At 44.5% G+C, this 27,588-nt stretch overlaps 1 protein-coding gene across 1 annotated transcript in view; it reads left to right on the forward strand.

Annotated features, from left to right (window-relative positions):
• Positions 1-10,322: 10,322 nt before the first annotated feature.
• efnb3b (ephrin-B3b) overlaps positions 10,323-27,588 on the forward strand; it is a 74,828-nt gene continuing 57,562 nt past the window's right edge. Inside the window, exon 1 of the mRNA XM_034136670.1 lies at positions 10,323-11,506. Within this exon, the coding sequence (XP_033992561.1) occupies positions 11,358-11,506 (149 nt within the window). The 5' untranslated portion in view covers positions 10,323-11,357. The remainder of the gene's footprint in view (positions 11,507-27,588) is intronic.

Here is a 27,588-nt window from a genome sequence, read left to right on the forward strand (position 1 = left end):
AGAGGATGGTAGCAGTGTTGCCAACTGAACACGGGAAATTACAATCCTACAGGAATGTAATTTCCCGTGTTCAGTGAATGCAACAGAGGCAAGACACCAGACCAATCACCAGAAAGTTGAATGGAAATAAACGTGTCTTATTGGCTGACAGGTACCTATCCTGTGACAATGTTTAAACTGTCAGTCGGACAGTTTTTGAAGATGGACACAAGAAAAATGTTTCTTAAAAAAGACGACAATTCTCAAGTGATGGCTCACACAACAACCCCAGAGCCACCACTTACGCCAGGTAAACAAGGTATGTAAATGTCAGTAAACTTCCAAGTTATGCGAACATGTAAGCAAAGCATAAATTACAGCTACGTTGTTGACGTTACTTTGAATCGCGCGGGTAAGCTAAACCGTTAGCAAGTAGCTATAGCTAGCCAGATATATTAAATTAACACTTTGTCATACAATATAAATGTTATGTTTTTTAGCGTTACCTGGTGCTTTAAAAAAATCCTCTGGAAAATGTGTTCGACATGAAGCTAGAAGCTACCTTACATTACACAGTCACAGGGGAGTGATTTGTAAAATATCCATAAAGAAAAAGAAAATCTGTTTACAGTTCCGTTTCATATGGGTGTTGAAAGATGTATCCATATCTCTTAATGTTGCTCTCAAAGTGCACCAGATTGATGCTTTTAACTTCAATATTTAAAAAAAAAGATCTTCCCAGGGGAGCATGCCCCCGGACCCCCCTAGAGCAGTGGTTCTCAACTGGTGGGTCGCGACCCAAAAGTGGGTCGCGGACCCGTTTCAAGTGGGTCGCGGATGTGTGAGTGAAGAAAAAAAAGTTGCAATTTTTTCTTTTTTTTTTTTGGGAAAAAATGCAAACTTTTATTTTGAAGGACCGATTTTCTAACGCTGTGCATTCAGTAGGCGTTGGACTGGAAGTACCGGAGACCATAAATGGTTTTGAAAACTTCTGTCACGTAGTGATCATCTTCTCAATAAAACATCTCTGCTGATGTTTTTTTGAGTCTTCTGGCCAATCAGAATCAAGATTGTTGGCGGAAGTCCCCACGGAGAATAACTGAGGTAGAACTATTCTTTATACATCTATGGGTACAACTTCAGATAAAAATGAACACATAATGAAATATGACCCCCGGTTTGATGATTGACAGGTCACAGAACAATGGGAGCTATCTACCCTTACCCACAATTTAAAGTAAATCACACAGACTATCTCCTCTTCTCGCAGCAAGATGTCAGAACTAAGTGAAAAACAAACAATGGCATAAAATATTATTAATATGTCCGGTAGTAATAGATTTATTTATTTTCTTCTCAGAGTGTACCAGAATGCGTAGTTTGTTAGTATTTCTAAAAATCTCCTGGGGGAGAATCCCCCCAGACCCCCCTGCTGGGGTTGGGTTTTCAGCATGTGTGCCTTTTTATATAGTTCAGCTTTGATTCCATCATCTCATTAAACCTTGTTTAAAAGCATACTTTAGTTCTGTGAAGGGATATATGCACTGTACTTCACTTTTATTAATATTGTATTCTGAAAAGCGTATATATTACAGCACGATTTTTTGTTGAATAGATTTGAGTGCTTCAAAATGTTGGGTCACGATGTATTGACCAAGTAAAAAGTGGGTCCCGAGGCCTAACCAGTTGAGAACCACTGCCCTAGAGGATGTTAGGTCCGCCCCCCACTTGTAAAAAATAGCACTTTACCCCTGCTTACACCTATATGCCGTGAGCTGATTATCGAGCCTTCATTGTAACAGTCGCAGCGCAGGTGTACTGTGTGGGAGTGTTGCAGTAGAAATGTCCACTGTAGCGCCCGGTAATGTACCTTAATGAACTGTGGGCTTTGCCCCGAATGTTTCCAGGTCCAGGAAACGCCCCTGCCTGAGGGTAAAGGCGTAATCAATTGCACATTCTGAATTGTTGCCACTTTAGAGCACTTTTTTACATTTATGCGGTTTTTGTGCCACAAACTAAGTATCAGATCATGACAACACGTGATAAGACAACCATGTTAAAGTGATTGCTGTATTTATCTGTCAAAGCAGGAAAAAGAAACACACTAATCACACATAGGCCTATATTGATTTTAAGTCAGGTCCACCATGCAACTGATGCAATTCTACAGATGACTTTGAACAATTCATTTTGTTAAAACACCCATGTACGTTTAAGTTGTTTGTATAGAAAACGGCATCTGTGCTGTCTTCAGAAAGCCAAACCTTTGTGCTGCCACACAGATGACAGCGAAGCCATTATCTTCATCCCAAGGTGACGGCAGTGTAGTCTCTCCACTTGTGCCGTTAATGAGCCAATCCACATCAAGGGCTCTGTGTGTCTGCTGCGCTTCCATTTACCTCGCATCCTGAGAGAGTCTCTATGGTCTTGCATAAGTGCCTTCCATTAGACATGCTCACACACACACAAACTTAACAGTCCTAGCGCTCATCATCGGGGAGTGTGCGGAATAGTAAGTAATGGGATCCTGATATTAAGAAAGACATTTGAAAACAATTATTCAAATGGCTGTCTGCCTGTTGAATCTCCTAATCCCACTGCGAAGCACTCAAGCAAACACTCAGCGCTGTGACCCCGGTTGAATTAGCACGGAGGAAAGGAGGAACACAACTCTGAAGCCGGGGATGCTAAAATGTCTAGACTGCTCTCTGGTTGTCACTCTCATGCTGACTTTGAAAGGAAAAGGCTTTTCAGAACAAGAAGCACAGGGAACACATTTGCTGTAGCTTTCAGAGGTTGTCATACATGGCATTTCTGAAAATGTCAAAGGGACGGCTCCTTTATCTCAGAGAGACTTTGAATGTGTTTGGCAGCCGCTTAGAACAGGGCTCCGCTTTGACCCGGCTCTGACACATCAGCTGAGTTAAGATGTTACATCCAGTTTTCTTCAGATGTAATAGGTTGTGTGCTACATGTACACAGCTGACACCTTATCTCCAGCTTTTAGGAAACGTAAATGAAGTAAGATCTAAACCTGATAACATTTGTGCTGCAGTTGGACAAGATTTGGAGATTAAACATCTTTGAGTCAGGAACTCTGATATATGGCGCGTTTCCACTACAGCGCTGCAGCACTATACTACAGCGCTGCAGCACTATAGTGAGACATGTCAGTGCCTTGCTGAATTCACACCTCCCTGACCCTGAGTAGGTTATGCTGGGTCATCTAGCTGCTTGTATATATTTAGCTATCACTTAATCATTCATCCTGGTTCTGTGCCTTTTAGTGACACCAAAAGAAGTTTGCTAGCTACTGAGATCCTTGGTAGTTTTCATGTTTGACAACAGTTAGAACAGCATGAGGTTTAGCGAGTACTCCAGCAAATTAGTATTGCCGTTATTGTCCCAAATTCAGGGACCACGTAGAGACAGATTAGAAAAAAGAATGGAATTGGCATCCTGACGTTTGGTCTCTGACATTGTTGAAAAGTTTCTACCCAAGTACTGAACTTAAAACAGAGTGTAGTGTAAATGTGATTACTCTCCACCAGCTACAACATTAAAATGCTCTTTTTAAAGGAGTAACACTTAAGTAATAATATTCTGGTTATACCCTCTCTGAGGCAACTCTGAATGGTATTTAATTTAAATGCCAAACTATAAAGACATTTTACAGATTTTTTTGTTTTGTGGCAGATTAGCAATCGTAGCGTGCTAAACTGAGATGTTGAACAAGTGTTAGCATTGTCACTGAGTATGTTAGCATTCTGTTAGCATATTACCCAAAGCACTGCTATGCTACGTCAGTGCCTCTGAAGTATAGTCAGTCCTGGCCGTGCAAATAGTTGGTACCTGAGTTGAACAAATGTTCTGGGCCAAGCTGTAGATAAGATAAAAACTGGTTTGAAATTGGGAATCTGCTCAGAACCGGTCCTGGAACCTCCTTTGTGTAAAAGGGCTAACATAAGTGCTAGCCTAGCATGGCTGTAGTGTAGACCTTACTTTATCAGAGTCTTGTTGTCCTTTGCATAGTGTCAGGTTCAATGCATTTCCTACCTACAGCTTTTCAATGGCTTCTTTTGTGAATTTAGGATATGAGTCTTCATTGAACATATCAAAGATGAACCCCCTGTAGTGTTCTCAGTCAGGAGTTAATGATAATTAATGTTCACACTGCCATATTTTCTGCTCATTATAGATGGACCAGTGTGGAGTTCAGATGACTTTAGGTTTTTCCTTACAAAGCCTAAATCTGCTGGGATATTTTTACAAGTCCCAACCAAGTCATTTCATCAGCCGCCAAAATAGCCGCACTCCTATGAATACACCCCATTTCCATTCCAAAAGGCAGCCGCGGTGATTGACGCGTCCTTGTTCTCTGGTTTACATTAGATGTGAAAATAATTGGCACCTGTATGCCTGCACATGCTCTGAAGACAGGGAAACAAAGGCAGTGCACCATGAGGTTTCATTTCACTCTGGAGTCTGATCCCCTATTCACTCCAGATGTGGAAGCAGGCACACGGATATCCATCTGAGAAAGCCGGGAAGATTAATGCAGAGTAAAGATGTGTCATATCATCATATTCCGCTGTTGCTGACAGGTAGAAACGAGCAGCTCCGCATTGATATTTCTCTCACGGATATGTAAGCCGTAATACATATAGAATATCAACTTTAAGATATGAACTCGCATGTGTCCCTCTTCTCATCCTCCTCCAATCCCCTCATCCTGCTCTCCACACATTCCCTCTGGCGATCCCTGTAGCTAGTCATCATGAGCGAGAGCCTATTGAAGAACACTAAGCACCCGGTATCCCAGCCGGCCCTGACAGATTGGATGTGATCTTGGCGGTTTAGTGGGGTGTGTGATGCCCACGGAGAGTAATTGCTTGTGTAATTGCACTCTTGGGAAAGGTAGATGCCTAAATTCATCCTTCTACCTGCCCTCAGGCTGCATGGACAACATTGTCTCAGCGCCAGTCGTTTTTTTCACATCTTTCTACAACCTCCCTTATTCCCCCCTCGCCACAGTACATAGAGGTGGTCAGGGGGAGCAGGTGGAGGAGTGTGCCGGGTCAGAGGAGCTCTCTTAGGGGCTGAGGAGACAGATGGAGGAGGAGATTAGCAGGAGTAAGGAGGCGCCCTGTTGACAAAATAAAAAGGGAGGCAGAGGAGGGGAGATATGTCACGCAGAGAAAATGAAAGCCAAAGTCCAAGTGTGGATAGATTTGTGCAAGCGTGTTCTTGCATCAGATATGCTCATGGAGATAAGAGGGACATCCTCATAAGTGGACACATTGTGGGTGGTCTGCACCTCATAGGGGGCTACTTTAGAGTGAAGATACAAGGATTACAGTTAATACTATACTGAATCCAGTTTTTGAATTGGGTATTGTGTTGCTAATTCAATTTAGACCATTTATCTGACTTTAATTCCTCTAATTTTGGCTTTTCTAGTGAAACGCTGGATGGTTTTGGTCTCTTTAGGCATCTACAAATTACAGAGATAAAAGGAACACAGAGGCTTAGAGGAGAAAATAGACACTTTTTTTGCAAGCCAAAAACATGAAATATGATGAATCACTAAACTGGGTTTCTAAATGTGTTATTATTAGCACAATAAGGTAGGTTGATTTGCAATCATTTCCTGTACAGAAGATTTCTGTCCAGTACCTACAGAAACAGATTTTAAACTGCACCTACAAGCAGGGTTGGAAGGGTTACTTTAAAAAATGTAATCTGTCACAAATACTAGTAACCTGGGTTAAGTAGTGAAGTCATCAGTAACATAGTCACAGTATAAAACAAGTAATGTTACCTGATAACTTGATGTTTCTTTTGGATTTCCTCAATATCAAATTCCTCAATATTTAGGATACAAAATGTGTCCTCTTACATTTTAGACTAGGTTTACAGAAAGTTTAAAAATGCTGTTTTAGTTCAACACATGAATTGAAAGCAAACACAGTATTTTTGTTTAATAAATCAGGTGTCCACTTACTGCATTAAAAAAATAAATGAAAGTAGCCTAAATGAAAAGCAAAAAGATCATTCAGACAGTACGTCTACCTATAATATATAATTCTCTATAGTAAAATGCATTGGAACATTGTAATCCTGCTAATAATTCCCATTTGAAAAGATGTACCAGTAATCTGATTATATATATTTTGTATAACTGTAAAGGAATACATTTGAAGACATCTTCCCAAGCCTGCCTACAAGTCACACAGTGTAATGTTGCGAATGGTAAATCAGGAAGGAAGTCCTCTCACACTGAATAGCAATCACACAGTATGTAAATGCATGTAGGTGTGTGTGTGAGATCAACTGTCAGGTACAAATTGTTTACTGGCACAGAATCAGCGAGTCGCTCTGTACGATGTGTACGTGTGATCTGCACATCACACGTTACACAACCCCTCACCTCCACTCATTAAATCCCCCTGCCCCCGTCTTCTCTGTCACAGGAAGATATGACGGTGTGTGTTGGCAGCAGAGGTGTGTGTGTGGAAGATTCTGAAGGATAACGTGCAGCTGAGATCTATCGGCGAGGGTGCCAAGCTCCACACACATCCGTGCACCCCCCTCGGTGTGAATTTCACTCCCACCAGGGTATATGTTTTCCTGTCTAGGGGTCTTTGTGCTCCTGCCACCATGGGTGTCTGTGTGTGCGTGCATGTGTGTATCCTTAACCTTACCACCACATGCATAATGTTCCCCGTGCACTGACTGTAATTGCTTATGTTTGCAGCTATACATGCTGTGTGAAAGTGTTATGCATGTATGTATTTATAGAACATTTTGTGTGTGTGTGTGTGTTGTCGAGGTCTGGCAGCTGGAGCAGACTGCAGCCACCAGGGAGAGGATGCGGTTATGAAGAAGAGTTGAAGGTCGGTGCAGTAAATGAGGTCAGCATGAATAAATAAGCACCAATAAACACTGACATACAGCTACGGGTGTGCATAAAGCATGCAAACACATCGTCAAACACCACCCTGGAAGGTACATTAGCACTATCTGATGTAGGTGGTATCTTATAGCTTAACCATTTTCGAAACTGACTCATGTTTGACGCACAGAAATGCGAGAGAGAACCTGAAAGCAGCCAGTTTACCCCGCACGGATGGATTCCCAGACAGAGCAGAAGGTCTGTTTTTCATGCCAGCTTCACCTCTGAACTCCTGTTGTCTCTAAATCACGCCGTCTTCCACCACTACATTTAGCTCTGTCGTCCGCCCTGCCAAGCTTTCAAGAGGTCAGCACAACAGCTCCATCTCTGCTCGCTTCTCCTTCTCTGACCATCTCTTAAAAATCGATTCGTTTCTTGTTTGGATCTCATAACCTGCAATTACAGTTCTCGGTGAAAGCATGCTCTACTTTGCATAGCAGAGGACATTCCTGCCCTTGAGCAAGACACTACATATTTGCCAGTTTCAGGACTTCCTCCCCTGCAGATCTTAATCATCTTTGCTCCCCACCTCCATTTTCTTTTTGCTGTCTCACTTCCATTTCCCTCACACACCATTGCACGCTGTACTCTTTAGTCAACTGGACATCATTATCAATGCGCAGATCACTGCACTGGTACAAACTCATCTATATCGCTATGCTTGGACTGCTGCCCCTCTACATATCCACTTACATATCACACAAACAGTACAGCTATAGCCTACGATCTCAACATTACATCACTCTGTCCGTCCCCTCAGTTCGCACGGTGCTTGGAAAAAAAGCCATATCATACTCTGCCCCCTCGACCTGGAACACACTTCAGCAGGAACTTAAGCTGACCAGTTTGATACCCATCACGGATTTTAAACTAATTTAAAAAAAGCTGGAGAAATCATCTGTGGGTGTTTGCACCTGCTTTAACTGACTACTTTATATGGATTTCAATGACTACTTTTTTTACGATGTTGTATTTTATTGTTGCCTCTGTGTTTAGTGTCCTGTCTGTCTGTAACTTTGTGTGGTAGTGTTACCACTGACAGGTCTCTCTTGGAAATGAGACCTTGTGTCTCAATGAGATTTTACACCTGTATAAATAAAGGCTAAATAAAAAAATAAATGTCCTTTCTCTCCCTGGCTGTGCAGGAACAGCAGGAGATGTTCGTGGTCTTTCCAGTGTTTCCTCTTTAGCTGTGAAATATTTTCAATTAAAGGTATCATCCTCTCTGTTTCTCTCCCCCCGTATGTTTCTGGAAGTATGTCGTGTTGCAGCTTTCATGCTGAGATACTGACTTTTAGCTTCTAAAGTTGGTCTAACTCCAAAAACGCTGGATCCTACGTTTCCCATAATGCAATACAATAGCAATTGGCGTCGTAAAGCCTTACACACTTTCCCCAGAAGATTATACAACCTGCTCACCAAACGTATTAAGTGCAAGTGTTTTAAGAGAGGCAATTCTCCAGTTTACAAGTCATTGAAGCATCAAAATATATTTGAAGCTTTTATTTTGAAGTAAAAAGTGACATAAGTTTGTGTCCCAGTTATTGTGTATAGGTTTGATTTCCAGCACAATACTTTGCATTCTACTCACATCACAATTTACTTGCACTATTTAATGTCTTATTGTACAGCATGTTGCACTTTTGGGGAGCCTGGGATTTTTATTTCCACCACTGTAGCTATTGTGCAAATTGATTTAAAAGCAATCGGTCTCTCAGGTGTAATTCTTCAGGTGCAGCTCTAAAAAGTATAATAATAACAATAAGACCTCAGAAGTGTGGGATGGATGGAGAGTATCTTCAGCATTGTAGGACAAAATGTGGTTAGAGGTCTGTCAGGGTACACATCCCTCTGACCTATTGTGCACTCCATCCACCACATGGGGGCAGTACAGCCACAGTTTTGACACTCCTCCTCCATTCCCCACCTTCTACATGTTTCTGTGTGGGTGTGTAACATTGTATAAGTGAATCAGTGTCAGTGTGCTTGGCCAACCGGGGGCCTCAGTGTAAACATTGGTGTGTGTGTGGCCCTCAGTGGGGCCTGTCACCCGACTCGTCCTGTACCTCATCAAGCTAAGGGCCCACTTTGAAGCTGGGACTCTTCCCCCTGCTGTCAACAGGGGACGGATAGAGAGAGAGAGAGCGAGGGCCACATCCTCCCACACACAGAGAGAGAGGGGGGGTTCTTTTTGTTTAGACTGGCCTGAAGACGTATGAGGTGAATCCAGTTTGGCGTGACATCATTCCCTTCAAGTGAGTATTTACATTACATGTCATTATGGTGACGTTTTAATCCAAAGTGATTTACATACTGTAGACATAGCAATTCAGGGTTAACATCCTACCACATATTTACTGAAGGGTCAAACCAGTGATCCTTCGATTAATACCTTCCATTTTCCCCCTGTTCAGGCGGTTCTAGCGGGGGGGGGGCAACAGGGGCTTGTGCCCCTCTGACACCGAGTAATTTCCACCTTTTATTTTTTATATTTTTATGCATGCTTCTTAATTATAATAAGCTATCTTTGGCTCTTTAATTGCTGTAACAATGTAAATGTCCCCTCTGTGGGACGAATACAGATTCTGATTCTGAGCTTGGACCCACCTGTGGCCCCCCTCTAAAAGAAAATCTATGATAAAACAATTTGTGAAAGTGTTGCAGCAAAGATTGTAGGCTGTAGGCTTGGCACTAAAATAACAGGAATGTTTTTTTCAATAATGTAATTTAATAAAAGTCATTGACACGAACTCTGTTAGTCCCACTCATGGTATTTTAGTTTTTTTTTTTTCGGGCTATGACTATATACTGAACTAAAAATGTTGAACACTGTCTTTGTCCCGCATTAAATGTGCCCCATCTCTCATTAAATAACACCCCCCCCCCCTACTCTAGAACCGCCACTGGTATAATATATGGTGAGCAATACTATCCAAAAATATGCCTAGCGTCTAATTGGACTTTATCTTTTAAAATATAGTCATAATATTCCTTCAATACATCTGTAATGATTCTTTACTGCACCTTGAGGCATATTTCATCTTTATTAAAACTCCTATAGGGACTTTTTGAAATGTGTATAATATTTTCTCCAGTTTTCAATTCACATGTGATGCCCACTAAATGCATTGAGGGCGCTCTTGCTCTTCCATCATGGCGTTGGTGAGCAGAGAGAGGGGGGGGGGGTCTTCATCTGCGTTTGAGAAAAAGGAGGCAGAATAGAGAGCCAGGGAGTCCAGAGGTCCGAGTCGGGGGGCCCCTGAAACTCAGAGAGGAGGAGGAGGTGCTGAAAAAGGGACTCGATACCGCCCCCCTCGAAAAAAGCATGGAAGAATTGCGCTCCGTCAGTGCGCGCTGCCTGCCAGTCAGAGGATGGGGATTATTTTTACCCATTCATCCACGTCTCCTTTTTCCCTCCTCCTTCTCTCAAACAAGCCAGTCGGTCTGTCAATGTGCTGCGAGCATTAGGGCCAGTCAAACCGGTGGGATCGTGGAGCAGAGAGACGGCTGAAGATAACGCATGCTTTGGATGAGAAGAATCCAAATGATGCGCAACAGCAGATAGGCGTCCATTTCCAAAACCGGGACTCTTGTTTTTTTTAATCACTTCACAAGTTTTCATGAAATTATGAGAGTGGAGATGCTTTTCTAGCTCTTTGGTTTTGTTTCTCTCTTATTGTTGTTTTAATTCTCAACGAATGCTGAAGGATTCTCGGATTTACAACCCGTGTGTGTTTTACAGAATAAGGATTGCATTACGCACTGACTAAAGCCCAGCGAGCATCAACATGTCTTTATGAGGATGGAGCTGTGGACACGAGTGGCATCTTTTCCGTTTTAAACAGCAATTGTTTGGTTCCTTTGGCTCGGATCTCGACTGTTTTCTCCTGAAACACTGACTATTTCTTTCCCACTTCAGCCTGATATGTTGGAGGGTTGATCTTTGGAGGAAAACAAGGTAATGGGAAAGAAATCACACAGAGTCTGCACACAGAACAAGGGAACATTGTTCGGAAAAAGACAATTAGGGCGCACCGAGAGGCAACAGAAATAGCGCTTGGGTGGCGGTACATTTCCGAAAATTCGATTCAGTGGAGTTATATTTGAGCTCAGGAGCACTGCTTTGGAGAAAGGACTAATGAGAAATTAATGGAAAAGTCATGGGATCGGCACTGAAATAGTACGACCGTGGACGCGCAGAAAAACCGTCGTTTTTGGAGATCCTGACGCACGGATTGAACAAGTTTCTCCTGTCTGCTTTTGGTTTAATTCAGCCACATTTGGTAACATTTTGGATCCACGAGGTTGTCTTTCACTCCACACGCTGACTGCCTCTACCTGATCGGCTTGTAGTCGCACATCCATTGTTTTGAGGATCTCCTTTGCTACAGTATTGAAAACAGAAACCATTTCTTTTTTTTAAATGGGACTACAAATGCTTGGTGCGAGGGTTGAAATGGCGTGTCGACGAAGTGGGAATGGATTGGGACTCCTGCTGATACTCTTACTGGATTTACTGGGGTCGACGGTCAGCAATATGGAGCCCATCTTCTGGAATTCACTGAACGAAAGGTAGAGAGCTCTCCATAAAATCTGCTTAAATGCAAGTTTCAACTTGAAGTTTGCAGAAAGAGAAAAAAAAGTGATCGAAGAATTACTGTAATTGCATGTTTTAAACGTGCCTTTAGGTAACATTTAGGCCTTTGAATGCAAATATGACATACACAGCAACATAAAGTTACATAATTACGCGAATCCACTACTATTTTCTCCCCACAATTTATTTCAATTGTGTTCATCTTAAGTGTAATTAGATAACTGTATACACCTTGAGATGAATCAGGGTGATCAGTTTCCCAGCTGTTGTGAATGTGCCCCCCTCCCATTGATTACAGTGGATAATCCAGCTGTGGATGCTGTTGTTGGTACAGTCCTTGTAAGCTGCCGGCCATAGCAGCACTGTGTGGGATCATAAAGAGGTGTGATGGGGCTCTAATAGCTGCTGCTGGCTGAGTGGCTGACCTTGGTGGAAGTCTACAGGCCCCGGCCCACTGGCCCCTCTGACTGCAAGGTGCAAATGAGTGGCATTTGCATTTTTCTCCCCTGCCTCTGGAGAAGGTGTCAGGCATTAGCTGAGGAAATGTCATTTTAAACACCTCTCGGCCGTCCGGGCTTAACGACCGACACTTTCCTCACACCTCTGCCAATTTCCCAGTGTCTGAATTGACGCCTGGTGGAAGGGAGATTTGAGGGGAGTGGGGGGGGAGGTATTGGAGAATAACAAGGTAGCATGTATGCAAGTGAAAGGGAGGGATTGAAGTCAGACTCAGAATAAGTGAAGAGCCAAAAATAGAAAAATATTAGGAGGCATGCATAAAGTATTACAGAAAAAATAGAAATTACACACATTTACAAAAATACACATCCAAGTGGACAACATAAAGTACCAGTAACAGTGTTTTAATGTATAAAGTAGTATGATAGCAACCAGGTAGTAAAAGTGACACTAGGCCTAATTTGTCTTGTGCACAAAATCTACAATATAGTTCAAATCTGAAGTGTCCTCCAACAATGCAATATACCTAAGATAATTAGGAAAGACATCAAATAGTGCCAAAGACATAATGTTGCAGGAATAAGAAAACATAACATAGAGAAAGTAAACCAGGCTTAATTTCTGCAAATCATTTCACTTATTAAATAAAAGCAACCAGATTATAAGGCTTTGTGCTTTAAGGAGTATGGAGTAGCGCCCATTTTTTGAACTTTTGCCTCCATGACTCACTTAAAATGCAAAAAAACCAACAAAAGCAAATGTACACTAACTGTAGCAGCTTAGTAAACCCTGCCATCCCTGGCTCACACCCATGCCAGGGGCTTTTTTATTTTTTAAGTCTAACAGGTTTTCAATGCATCCATGTGCTGCAGGCTATATGTCCTGCCCGGTTTCTCCCCTCCACAGATGTGACTGTGCGTGGGCCCCCGCTGTGGAGCCAGGCATGAAGCCCTTAATGAGGGCTTTTTGTCAGCAGTGGGTGGATTCGCCCAACAGGGAGTATAGAGTTGGACACGGGAGGGTAATTTTAAGTGAGAAGCTAACAGCTCGGGCTTTTGTGGCCTTACAGGTGATTCCACGCTATTGTGTCCTAATGGAGTTTAGTGCTAGGTGGGTGTCAGGGCTTAGTGAATGGGCCTGGCTGGCAATTATAGGTGTGGTGGCTTTGACGCCAGACTCCATAGTCATCCACACAGATTTGCTCACTCATATATTCAAAATACAAAGCCTATTGTGCAGCTTATTCACCAAGCTTACTATTCATAGTTAATCAGCTTAGTCATTCCTCCAGTTTATTTCCCTTTACATACTTCCATGCACTTGTTTCTCGACATGACGAGAGCTGTGCTTTTAATTTGAGCCCGCCTCAGGGCTAAATCTTCGCCCTGGGCTGAAATATGTTAAGAGCCCGTGCTTGTCCAAATAGTGCGCATCTTCCAAGGACACAGTCCAGAGCCCACACACATGTGGTTGTTCTCCTGAAATGAGGCGCAAAGCAAGCAGAAGCAGTAGTGTGTATCCATCAGGTGCAGGAGCGCATGTATGGTTCACTTCCTGTCTGTGAAGCAAATGGACTGTCACATTGTTAACCTCTCCACCTCGGCTGGATGTTCTGCTTTGAAGTTTAGACCGTCCACCTGCAGCTCGCCTCCTCTCCACCTCTTCTCTCCCTCTTCCATTTCTCTCGTGATGCCTCCATCTCAAAGCCCTCCTTCTCTCCCGGCTTCTTTTTCTTCTCCCTCCTGTCACTTCCCATCTGTCTCTATCTGTACCTCGCTCCGTCACTCCCCCCTCTCCAGTGCAGTGACCAGACGTAGCAAATTGGAAACATGTGTCACATCCAGCCACTAATTATAGCGCTACAGCAGCCTGTGACGTACCCAGAGATGTGTTAGGAGCGACAGAGGTGAATAGGGAGAGGACCCTGGTGAATTCCTGGAATACATCATAAATAAAATATAGTATCCAAGTGCTGAATCCACCCTTTTATTGACTGCTCCATCAGTTGGAATTAATCCGGCACCGCCTGAAAGAGAGGAGACGGAGGGGTGTATAAACAGAGACAGGTGCCAGGAGGTGGATGTGGAACACGGGGAGAGAGACAGTCCTAACCCTAAGTAAATCAATAGCAGTTAAGTCTCAAGTGCCAATACAGGTTCTGCTTGAGGAAGAGAGAACTGAACCAGAACGATCACCTTGGGAAGAGTCTCCCCCCGGACATACATTATCCTTATCCAGCATCTCCTATTATCAGCCTTACACAGCCGCCCTAATGAAAGATCGAATCTTGCATTACTGCTCTTCAGTTTGGGGGGGTGGTAGTAGAGTGCAGGTGACCAACACACACACACACACACATACTGGATCAGAGGCGCTAGGTCACACTGGTGGACACACACAACGAAGGGGAACTCAAGTGGAGTGAATGTTGGCTTTGGTGACTCTTCTGATCACAGCATATGGACTTCTGTAGTTTTTGGCCCCTTTTCAAGTTCTGTTCTGAAGGCCAAAACCTCTCTTTCACCCCCTCCCATCGCTTACACTTCCCTTCTTTTTTTCTTCCTTTCTTTCCATACTGTGTAAACGGCTGTAGATTATTGTAAACGGCTGCTGAGGGTGGGCGTCTCCTCGCTCGCCGCTCGCGGTGACTTGTAATACAACTATTCCCCCTAAGATCCACATTAAAATGTAATCCCCCCCCCTTCCCGTTTCTCAATAATTCATTAATCGCCGGCTAATTGGCGCCGGATAAAAGACTAGCTAACTGGGCTAAGTGTTTCAACTACAAAAAAAAAACGGAGAAAGGCTTTCCAAAAAAAAAAAAAATCACTGGAAATCTTCTTGGCGAGGGCATTCTGGGAGAGGAATGAGTGTTAGTGGGTCAAACAGGGTGTCATATCAAAGGAGCAGCATTCCACTCATTTATTGATTGTTTGTATGTTTCAAACTCCACACCCGGTTTCATCCTCGTAAGATCCACCCGTAGGTTTCCTCTTCATGAATAATGCACGAGTGCACCGAGGCTTTTTCTGGGCTGTGTGGATAAGTAAGCAGGAGTCTGGTAAGCCTACACGCATCCTCGGGCTAAATGATTAGAGAATATCCACCGGGCAATTATTTTTTTTATTTTGGGAGTGAGGGAAAACAAGAGAAGGAATGTAATGAAGAGAAGGAAAGAATATGAACCATATTGCCCAAGCTGCCTGTTAAAACAAGCAGCCCCTTCTCCCTAACTCCCTTTCTCTTTCTACCTCCCCCTTTTCTTGGTGAAAAAGAGGAGTGTGTGTAAGTTTACGAGCTGAGAGCAACAGGAGCTGTGAAGAGAGCTTTGAGCTGATGTTGCAGAATGGAAATGCCAGGGGAAAAGCAGCCAATCCCTCCACAGGCTGGAATCTTTCTTCTTTATTCCGTGCTTTCTTTGGGCATTGCAGGCTGGTAGGTGGACACACAGGTATGCAGTCAGTGTGTGACGTTACAGATCTATCGCAGCTGCATGATCTCAACAGATGCCTGCATTAAAAAAAGACTCATGGGGCTTGACCCCCCCCCCCCCCTCCCTTCTATGTCAGACACATGTGTAAAAAGTGTGTGGTCCTTTTGTTGCAAGTGAGCATTAAGCACGCACAACGAGACGGTAAACACAGGAGGGCAGATGTGCGCACACACACACACACGGGAGAGGTGAGGAAACTGGCAGGCGTCACGGACTGTTGTTCCACTCGGAATTCATTCATTATGTTATCACTCGATTATAAGTTTATTTGGCAGGGGCCGTGCACATTCATCAACATCATAACAGCCATAAAGCGTCGTTGTAAATATGCTGGGGTTAGCTGAAGAACTAATTTACTCCCCCAGTCCCCGAGGCTTTAGAAATGACTTTGGGATTTTGGTAATTGTTAAAAGTGCTGATGATTAGGATGAAGGAGATTAAACGCGCGTGGCTGGAGCACATGCACAAACAAGCAACTTTCTTCCCCTGGAAACATGTACACTCCTTTTACAATGGTGGTAGTGGGAACAGTAATCCGGGGCCCTGGGTCTGAAGGGGTCACATGTGACCCAGCATCCCCGGGCAGATTGCCCTGGGTGGCTGAACCCAGAGCCCCTTAGCAAAGCCAGACTGCACACACACACACACACACACACACACACACACACACACACACACACTGGCCTCTCATTAGCTTGCTTCACAGCACACCCCTGCCTAAGAAGGATCATCCAATCCTCCTGGCAGCATTTGGACTAGGCCAGGTCAATCCTCCTCCCTCGGGTGACACAGAGGAATGGACTGGTGGTATGAGCCGCCAGTATGACTGTGTGTGTGTGTGCGTGTGCGTGTGCGTGTGCGTGCAATGTAGAAGCAACCTCTGTTATGCTGCTCATCACCTTCTCTATCCTTTCTTTTACTCGTGTTCCGGTCTCATAGCTTTTCCCCTCAGCCCTTTCTCCTTCCTCCTCCTTCCTCCTCCTCTTCCCTCCCTCCTCTCCTTGCCATTCACTTTTGTTTTGGCTCAGTATGACGAGACTCCCAGCTCTGCACATCTCCACAACATTGGGTTGGGCAGCTACTGTGGCTTCGGCATCATTCCAGATAAGCAGGATAGCAGCGAGAGAGTTGACGCTCTTGTCATTTTGTGTGTGTGTGTGTGTGTGGATTTCGGTTTGTGACAGATGATGTGCTGGTATGTGTGTGTTTGTGCCATGAATACTAAGTTCTGTGGAAGGAACTCCGAGCTCTAAGCCGTTCTGATGTTTGCCATGTGCACTTGCACTGCATAAAATCTTTTTTTGGGGTCTGTAATGAAGTCGTAAAGCCTTATTTTCGAGCCAAAACCTTTTCCAAACTGTTTCTAATAAAATCTGATTGTTTTAAGTATTCAAGCAGGATTTCAGGCCGAAAAACGGTATTATGCTGACTTTCAGGACACTAACACTTAATTATGGAAAGTTGTTTTCCACTGGAAAACAAGTGAGCGTTTTAGCAGATTTCTTATTCTTCTTTAAAGTGATTTTAAGACTCGTAAAGGACTGAATTCACCTGCTATGGACGGGGATTTTTTTGCAGTGTGTGTTGTCTTTTCACTCCTGCTCTGCACTAAATCAACATCAAGGTGGAGTCCTCTTTGCATAGCCCTACACATAGTTATCCAGAACTTGTAAAATGCAAAACCAAATGTTTGTTCCTCTTATCTTTCTCTTCACGTCCCCTGCTGCCCGAGTTCATTACAGTTTAGAGCCTCTGCGTCCCGTCACTTCCATCAGCACTGAAACTCCATCACTCCGCTGTTTCGCCGTCTGCCAGAAGATGTGCACACACCGCCTTGATTGAAAAGCGGGGCCCAAAATAGTTTCACTGAATGTTAAAGAGAAAGAAGAGTGTGTCTACACAAGAGAGACAAATGAGCGCGTTTGCTGTCGGGACGGCTGTTCCTCGTCACGGCTGAAGTTTTTTGGCAAAACATCTTCCACCGATATGAGCAAGAGGGCAGAAAGAGAAGGAGTGGGTGTTGTCAGGGTGAGATGAGGGAGAGTAGGGTCAGAGGAGGAAACAAAAAAGCAGGAACGACAGAGAGGGAAGTCAGGAGTGAGATGGATTGTGAGGCGAGTTTGACAGTACTGATGTGACGCAGCCCAGACAGGGAGGGTGACTGATGATCCATAGGTCACCACCATGACTAGCTGCTTCCTGCTCACATACAACCAGGCCGGCCCCTCATTCCTCATTACTGACACGTCCCATAATATTTATCCCTGTGAAGTCCAGCGTGAAACCTGGTAAGCTTTAAAGGAATTCAATTCAGAGTTTTTGGGCAGAATGAGCTCTTTGATCAACTTAGCGTGGAGCGATTAAGAGACTGGCAGCTGTTTCCCCCTCTCTCTATTTACTACAGTTCCTATGATAAGATTAGACGCCGCAAACACACACTGTGCTCAAACTTCACACACAGTTTGCATGACCAACAGAGGCAGAAATGATGCCAAATGCATCGTGGCAGAACAATGTGTTGATGGACTTTAATTTGCCAAAAGCCAAATCAATTCCGTTAAAAAAACAAAACTCTACTGTTCCAGTGTATGATCAATATTTGAAGTCCATTGCACTAGAGTATAAAATGTTGTGATTTCTAAGTATTGGAAAACCCACCTTTCATATCATAAAAGAGAATGTTATGTTGTGTGCAGGAGATAAACAGGATAACAATGCATGACACTTCAGTATTTCTTAGACAGTCTGATTCAAAAGTCAACTTTCATTCTGGTCTATTGAGGCTACAGTCAAACGGTGTCTTCTGGATGTTTTCCCTTTCATTGTAATCCATTGTAGCCGAGGTAGAACACAATCTCGCAAAGTCATGTCTGGAATAACAATAATACAGCGAAAATGGACCTAGAAAAAGCGAGGAATACAGCCGTTAGCCGCTTTTGTAAGTGATGAAGTGTCTACAGGTGGCATTTTGCCTTTCAAATATCCCATTTTACATTTATATTTTTGGCATAAGAAGCTGTCATGCAGAGATTTACAAAAGAAAACACACAGAGCTGTGAAAGTAAGCAGACGTGAATCATCCCGCCTGCAAAACGCCCGGTAACAAAGCAAAGCAACTATTCATGGCTCAACTACAAAACAATCACTGCTTTTATTTGTGTCGGGGGTGGTTAGAGGAGGGGGGAGGGGGGGGGGGGGGGGGGGGGTGCATCCTCTGGCTGTTGCAGTAGATGTTGGGTGGGAGATGTGGAGACCTGTTACTCCAAAGCATCTTAGCGTTAAGATAATCTTTACCCATTGACTTACAATTGGTCCGAGATGATCCTCCTGCTAAGAGGCTTTGGTTGGAAACCTTGTCCTGCCCTGCCCCTGCTGTTATAACGACCAATCATCTTGAAGCTTACTAATAAGCAAACAGATTTATTACCTTCTACCAGCACAGGCCTACTTCTCCACCTCAGATCTTTTGTAATATTCTCCAACACCAACGCCCATGCAGCACCTTGATTCCTTTTCCAGGCTTCACGCTTTCTTCTCCTAAAATGTGTGTGTGTGAACATATGCATAGTTCTAATTAGGAGGTAAAATACCGTACAGTGAGCGTAGTCCATCTGGCATTGGCATTAGCCCATCGTTGCAGTCTGTGGGGAAACTGACCTTGGCTAGCTGCGCAGGGGGAAAAACAAATCATGCTCCATTTTCTGGGTTCTGCATTGAATATAATTTAAGTAGGATTGACGTTTTACAGAATGCACGATTAAGATGGAAATGTGAGATAAAAATGATTTCTTCAGCTTTGCATACAGAACTTTTTGGCTTAATGTAGGGTAGATTAGCTGTTACGAAAAATGGTCAGTGTATCAGAGTGTGTAGGGTTGCATACTGAGATGGAACATGGCACGTGCTAAGTGTGACTGTTTTTAAATAGCTTTTTCGATTGAAAAGTGGTTTATCACCGGAATCTTTTGTCTTAAAGTTACCCGTTTGTGAGAGTTTTAGTTGAAACATTCAGCTAATTTGCTTTCTTTCTGGGATGGAAATACTACTGCTATGTCTTTGCTTTCAGTATGGAGCTGAAGACAGGAGGCAATTAGCTTAGCTTAGCTTAGCATAAAGACTTGTTAAGAAAGACGACCAAACTTCTTGATTGATTAAATAGGCGTTTCCTTTTAAGTTCATGGTCTCAATTATTACTTTCAAGACTACAATACGGCATGATGGTATTTTTTGTAAATGACGGTCTCATTTAGAGCTAAATAAACAGTAGCGTGCTTCTGGCAGTGAATACTTTGTAAATTACAGATCACTGCCACTCAATGTTTTCTTGTTTGGGTGCTCTTGTCTTTTCATGTTGTGTTTCCACTTTCCAACATTTGACTCGCCTAAAATGTCTTGTTCAGCCTTATGTTGTCACATTTTGACTCCAAAAAACAAGATGGTGGCGGCCCAAATGCCCAACAAGAAGCGGCAAAAGCCAAGCAAACTAATGGGTGACATCACTTCACTACTCCTCTTCTTGTATAGTCAGTCTTTAGGATATGCTAAGCTAAGCTAATTGCTACCTGTCCGTATATCTACATAGCCCACACGTATAAGTTAGCTACATACTGAAGCCCCTTTTTAATGTCATGTCAGGCCCCGGCTCCACGAGGACAAATACGGCAAAACGCATCGGAGTAACGCAAATGCAACCGCAAAAAACCTTCCGTCCCCACGCAATATACACCGGATTGTGTCAAGCTCCACGAGACGGCTCCGTTTACATCCAAACGCTGGAAAAGCTGCAGTACATATGCCGAACCTGTACGTGGCGCTGTAACTTCCTCCACAAAAGCAGCGACTTCCTCCACAAAAGCAGCGAAGAAGAATGGTTGTCATGGCTGCACTTCTGTGTATTCTCCGCGGTGGGGGCCGACAAAACCGGGCAGAGTTTTTCGCCGGTCAGCGTGTGTTAAAGTTTAAATCTTCCGGACGAAATTATAAAAGTGCCGGTCAAAGGTCTTCATTGTTATTTATTGAGCTTTAAAACAAATGAATAACGACGATATAATGATATATAATCATCAAATACATCTCTTTTTCCTCTCTTCTGACAGCGTCAGTGTCTGTCTCATGCAGCAGCTGATCCTGTAATGAGTGACCCGACAGTAAAAATGAACATATTTATAACTAGTTTAGGTAGTTTGAGAGGTAATTAAAATAGCTAAGGGTGATGATCTGACTTGAAGTGTGTGTTTTGCTCCCGCTGCATCACAGCGGCAGGAGCTGCGTGTCTCCGTCCTGTCAGATTAGACTTCACTCGCGTTTATGTCCATATCGAGATAAAGATAAATAATCTGAATTCAAGGAGGAGCTCCTGTAGATGTTGCACAAAGAACTGTAGCATGGTCAGTAGCGACTGGAGCACGATAGCAACCCCGCGGGGGAGAGGCAGGGAGAGGCGGGGCTATGAAAACGAATGACCGTATAGGCGACTCCACGGCCCCGTTGGACCCCCCAGAGCGCTCAGTTCCCAGATCTATCCACCTTTGGACCCGTTGTCGTTTGCGGGGTCTGTTTCTACGTTTCCCTTACGGCGTCGTGGAGCTTAGAGGGCTATACGCATGAGAAATATGCGGATTCAACCAGTTTCCGTCCTCGTGGAGCCGGGGCCTTAGTCTCACTTTGGCAACATAGTTCTCTTTAGAGTGGGAAAATCCAGCCTCATGGGTTTATAAATCTCTTCAATGCATGGTTGTCAAATATAAAAAAGGGCTGCTTCTCCTGCTTCCTGAAGTGGGTAAGTTTTGCCAATAAAAGTATTTCTACCTGACGAGATGATTTAAGGGCCAAGCACGAAAGTAAACTAGCTGAATGCTTCCAAGTGGTCGTATTTTGCAGTACGTGGAGTGCAGCGCTTTGTTGTCCGGGACAAGTAACTCTAACGAGATCCATCTTGTATAGAAAGAGCGGTGAAGTGGATTGTTGCCCCGTCCACATGCCATCATCTGATACCCCGGCGCTGGCTATAATACACGACTCAGTGCGCGATTTGCGACAGAGCTGCTTTTTTAGCCATTTTGCCCTCTTTCTCTCTCTCTTTCTCTCTCTCTTTCTCTCTCTCTTTCTCTTGCCTTTGTCCTCATGTCTTGCGACCAGCGTTAACACACAGCCATGCATGCATGCACACAGTGAAGGGGCTTGTATACACACACAGACTCATACATGCTCACATGAAAAATGTTATTGCTCTCAGTTCTGGCAAAAGTCCAAGTGGAGGGGTTGAGTTTCTTCGGAGGTGCACCCCACCCCCCCCCCCCCCCCCCCCCTCTCTCTCCGTCAGTAGCATATCCCTCACTCCTTCCTTCCTTCCTTCCTTCACTCTCTCTCTCTCCTTCACTTCATCCTCCTCCCTGTGCTCGCTGTGAACAAAAGAGCCCCCCCCCCCCCTCCGAGCGATTCCACTGAAAGCCCTCACACACACTCAGCTTCGCTCTCTCCCACACGCACTCTTACCCCTCGCAGTCTGTAAAACCAGTCCACTTCTCCTCACTAATCCCCCCTTCATTTCTTTTGTCTTTTCTTTCAATTTCTCCGTGCCGCAGCAGCAGTGTGCATTTCCTTCTCTGCGTATCCAAGCTGTTATCATGTTACAGCTAGTTGGCAGACTGTAAAATGTATTCCCCCTTCTTTAAAAAAAAAAAAAACTGCTTTCATCTCTCTCTCGTCTTCTTCTCCTTCTTTCCCCACTCGGGTTCCTTTTGTTTCACGGTGGGTGGTTTTTGATGTGCAGTTTCTGTTTCTCCTCAGCCCCTCATCACTGTCCAGCAGTAAATAGGTCCTCTGTAGTGAAGACAGGATGAATAATCATGATTGCCTATCACTGCGGTGTCAAAGTCATTTGGGAGTGATTGTGAGCCAGGGCCGGGCCTACACACACACACACACACACACACACACACACACACACACACACACACACACCTACATGCATGAGCAGATGTACCACTCCCTCCAAACTCTCTGGAAATCAGGAAGCCATTCCCTCATTAGTTATCCAGTCCTCTACCCTCTTTTCTGAACATCTTTTCGTCTTACTCTTTATCAGTCTTGCTCTGCATCAGAGTGCAGCTGTATTGCAGGTCCCCAGACACAGGAGGCGAAAAACAGATGGAGCACCCTCCTTTCTTCCTTTCTTTTCATCCTTTCTTCCCTCTTTCCCTACTTCCCCACAAAGAAAATCAAGCCAGAAGAATGCTGGTGCAGAGTGGGGGGAAAGGGGGAGATGGGACAAAAGCCCTCCTTTTCCCTCTCTCTTGTGTTCTTTGGTTTTTCCCTTGATGGATGGGTGGCAGTGGCCGTGGGTCACTTTGCCGAACATGTGCAGCCCTCCACCTTGTGCCTTGGTGTGTGTGTGTGTGTGTGTGTGTGTGTGTGTGTGTGTGTGTGTGTGTGTGTGTGTGTGTGTGTGTGTGTGTGTGTGTGTGTGTGTGTGTGTGTGTGTGTGTGTGTGTGTGTGTGTGTGTGTGTGTGGTGTGTGTGTGTGTGTGTGTGTGTGTGTGTGTGTGTGTGTGTGTGTGTGTGTGTGTGTGTGTGTGTGTGTGTGTGTGTGTGTGTGTGTGTGTGTGTGTGTGTGTGTGTGTGTGTGTGTGTGTGTGTGTGTGTGTGTGTGTGTGTGTGTGTGTGTGTGTGTGTGTGTGTGTGTGTGTGTGTGTGTGTGTGTGTGTGTGTGTGTGTGTGTGTGTGTGTGTGTGTGTGTGTGTGTGTGTGTGTGTGTGTGTGTGTGTGCGCGTGCGCGCGCGTTGCTCATTTCCCCAAATGCTCTGGCTGCACGGCTTTTTTGGAAAGTACGCCCGCGTGTCCTCACGAGCTAACACGCACAGCTGCTGTGGTATTTGTGTTTGGTACCATTCTGTGTGTTTCAGTTAAGCCACCGGTCCCAGTTAGGCCTAGCCCATCTGGAATCTTAGTCCTGGGTGGCCGTTATATTTGTGTGTGTGCACAGCTGAGCATGGCAACACGTCCACGCCTCACTCTGGCACACAAAATCATCATATTATCTGATTTCTCCCAGCCTTAACATAACCGCTCTAAAGCCGCTATCATACATAAGTGCTTTAAATTAGCTGTATTTCTTTTAGGCTATCTCTTTTTAATCAAAACCTTTGTTTTCTCCTTATGTTTCCTCTTAAATCTAATCACTCCTGTGACGGGCGAGCTAACTGTATTATGGTGGTACTTAGCTAGAACAAAAGAACTCACTCAAGGTCTTGTTTAAGTGCTTCTGTACCCTCACCGTGCCCTTGTTTTCTGAGTAGAGTTTTTCATGTTTGTGTGTGCATCTGTGATTGTGTGGATGTCAGGCATGCGTCATGCGTGGGTGCGTGCACTTGTGTACATGGCCTGCGTGGGTTTGTGTACACTCCCCTTGCTGCTTTCCAGTCCCCCCCCCCCCCCCCCCACCCTTCCAATCCACCGCAGCATTAAGCATTATTTGCAACAGCACACAACAATGTGAGACAAAGCAAGGTTTTCTGGACGAGCATGAAAAGAGAGCGTGAAAAACAACAGAAACTGGCCTGTACCACTTGACCCTATCGAGGAGGGGGGTGATGAGGTGGTGTTGGGGGGGTTGTAAGCCAGGGGAGAGATAATCCCTCCAGCCAGAGCGGCCTCCGTGTGCTCGGGCTCTAACGCGGCGTGCTGGGCTGTCAATCACTCAACAAAGCTGTCTGTAAGGGGATTATGAACCCACATACCCTCCCTCCCCTCCCTCACCCCTCTCTTTCTCTCCTCCCATTGCCTTTTCCCCCTTCTCTTATTCTGCCCGTTAATTTCACCCCCCTCTGTCTCCCAGGCCACCTCTTGCTTCCGCCTCTTGTTTGCCACCTTCAAACGGGCCTGTCGCTCCCCTTGTCCGCTGGACCCCCCCCCCCCACAACAAATTGCCCAACACACATTTTGCTTCGCTGTGTGAAGCTTAGTTTATCTTCAGCTCTCCATCCGTCCTCCCTCTGTCCTCCGTAAGCCCCGTTTCTCCCTCTCCAAAAGCCGGTCTCGGTCTTTCTCTATCTCTCTGTCCCACCCGTACATTATGCCCACCTAGACAAGAGACAGGTGTGTGTGTGTGTGTGTTTTTGGAGATGTCCCATACTCAAACTGCCGAAACCAGCCCTGCACCTACACGCAAAAAACAACTAGAAAACAAGTGCAAATCAGCTTATTATCATCCCAAATCATTCTTAAAGACACATTTGATGCAATTCCTAACTGATACACACCACTTTTTAAAAAGCTTTCTGCCCTTTTTGTGGCCTTTCCACCCTCAAAAAACACACGAGCTGTCGCCTGGCTAAATGTCACCTCTCCCATAAATGTGACGAATGGCTAGCAGTCCTATCTTATCTCTCCGTCCTCACCCATGCTGTTTCTTAAACCCAACCAGCGGCTCCTGCTGGTGCTGACAGAAGCCCCTCCTCCAGAGGTCACCCTCCATTAATTCTCCCGTTCCTCCTCAGCGACTATCTCTCCTCGCATCTGTCTGTTAAGTGTCTGTTTAGTTTAAACGTCTGTCAGTGTGCGGACGAGCTGTCGCTCCTCGCCTGCTTTAACCGGTTCGCCCACCTGTGGTCACGTTTGATCTCTCGCTGTCTGCTGTTGTTCTTCACGTCACTTTCTTTTTTTGCATGCGCTTTGGCTTTTTGCCGTTTTGTCTTCTCACTGATAATCTGACCAGTTTGGCCAGTAGGTCACATGGGTAATCTGCTCCAAGCCTATGAATATACTCACTGCTCTAATCCACCAACCAGCAGTCAGCCCCGCATCGGAGAAGATTTGTACAACTTCACAGCAACTTTTAATTAAAGTTTTAAATCCGCCTGTTTTAAAGTATTTTGCAATAAAAACTAAATAAAAGTTGTGTTTATTAGTTGTTTAAGGATGTTCCCCACATCTTGGCTCAACAGTTGTATTTGTATTACTTTATTTACTGCTTCACAGGCAATATTTAATTCATCTGACATCATTTTAAATCTAATTTCAATGTATCCAACATTTGTTTTTCATGGATTCTTGTTAACAATAATTACCCTCAGGGACACTATGACGCAAAGAGGCTCCAATTAAGAAAAAAAAAAAATGATGGAGAGATTTAACAACCATTTATTTCAGCTTTAAGGAAGCGAGATCCGACAAAAGTGAGGGAGATGGAAGACAGGGGGGAGCGGGGGACTTAATGTGGGTGACAGGGTTGTTATCTAGCAGGCGGCTGAGGGTTTTAACAGCTGTATTATCTTGTGTATCTTATATTGGATTAAGCTTCATTCTCTTGCACGCGCCACACTCTGATTGACGCTCTGATTAAAGACATCCACTGGCAGAGACAGAAGAGGGGGGGGGGAGGCAAATGAGAAAGAGGGGTGCAGAAGGGAGGGGGGTGGGTGTAAGGAGCAGAGCTTGAACTGGGCTAGTACTCACTACTTCTCAGCGAGAACCACCACATGCATGGGGCTTTTTGGACTGAGTTTTGAGCAGCATTTAAACAATTCTGCTGCATGTGTTGTTAGTATTCTTCCTCCTATAGACCATGACAAGGCAAGAACAAAAACTCACCTTGAAGACATGCACTGAAAAATGACTTTAATTAAATGTATTATGTTGATACATGTCTCATAACTGTATTAGGTTAGTTGAAAGAAATACCATTAAGTTGATGTGTTATTTAAACGTAATATTATTGCTTTCAACTAACTAATACAGTTCTGTGAAATCTGTTGACATAATACATTTCATTTAAGTCAGTGTGAGGTGTGCAACTCAACAACTCCGTTTGATCCGTTGACCAAATCGTGTTGAAAATGTCCCCGTCATGTTGTGTAGAGCTCGTTTTATACTGAAGCAAACTGGAGAACAAACACTGCATGTCTGCCTCTCAATAGAAGTCTCCCACTGGTGTACAACTTTTAATGTGAAGCAGCAGCGGCGGCAGCAGCACTCTTTGGCGCAATTAAAGTAGGCTTACCTGAGCCTGTGGAAAAAGGAAAAGCAATATAAGCATCAGCCAAAATACGCTTGTTTCCTGCTCAAACAGAGGTGAAAGGGGAGAGGTGAGCGCAGGTACAATATTACGTCTGGTTCAGTCAAATATCTGCAGGATAAGCACCTCCAACATCCTCACAATTCACAAAGCACAGCAGTATTGGTGCACATAAAGTGTTAAGATTTAGTCATTTATACTCTATATTATAAATTGGGCCTATGAAGGCTGAATATGCACGAGTTATGCTTTTTCCTTGATCAAGCTGAGGTGGGAAACATGGGGAGGGTTAAATATGACAATGTGTTATACCTCTTGTTAGAAACTGTGACTGTGATCTATTTGGTCTCCTCTCACACCTCCGCCTTTGCACACCACCTTGTCCCTCACGTCTCTCCCTCACGTTCCGCTCCAATCTCCTCAGAAACTCTCACCCTCTCCTCTCCCTTTGTCGCTCTTGTATCCATCTCCCGCTACTTCTCACCCTTTCTCTCGTTGTCATACCCTGCAGTCTCTCACCAGCACAGAACTTCTCGTGCTCAGTTTGGTGTGCAGCCTGTCAAGTTTGCTTTGAACACACACACACACACACACACACACACACACACACACACACTCCTATAACTCTAGCATACAGCCAAGGGAATAATAGAATCAAGGAATACTCCGAGATAAAGCAGGGAAGGGGGGCGAATAAAAGGATAAAGCAGACTGAGAGGGATAGAGAGCTTCATATTATTAATTTAGCTGGAGAAAGAGAGGGAATTTCTTTCAATCCCCCCCCCCCCCCCCTACACCGCTGCTTCCATAGTGGCACACAATGGAGAGATTGGAGCAGGAAGGAGGGGGGGGAACAGAGAGGTAGAGATTATCCATCCCTCTGTATAAACCACCGATTTAACTGTTTCATAAAACCGGCCTGCTTTTATTCCGCCGTCATCATGCCTCTCCATCTGATTTCTATCTTTTCTTCAACCATCTTTCCTTTGCTTTTCATTGTCTCCCCCCGTCATCTCCATTCCTCCCGTCCCTCCCGTTGTTACTTCATCTACCTCTCTGTGGGCTCTTTCCCTAATCCCCCCCATTTCTTC

The sequence above is a fragment of the Trematomus bernacchii genome, unplaced genomic scaffold (assembly GCF_902827165.1).
Source record: "Trematomus bernacchii unplaced genomic scaffold, fTreBer1.1, whole genome shotgun sequence".
NCBI classification, from domain to species: Eukaryota; Metazoa; Chordata; class Actinopteri; order Perciformes; family Nototheniidae; genus Trematomus; species Trematomus bernacchii.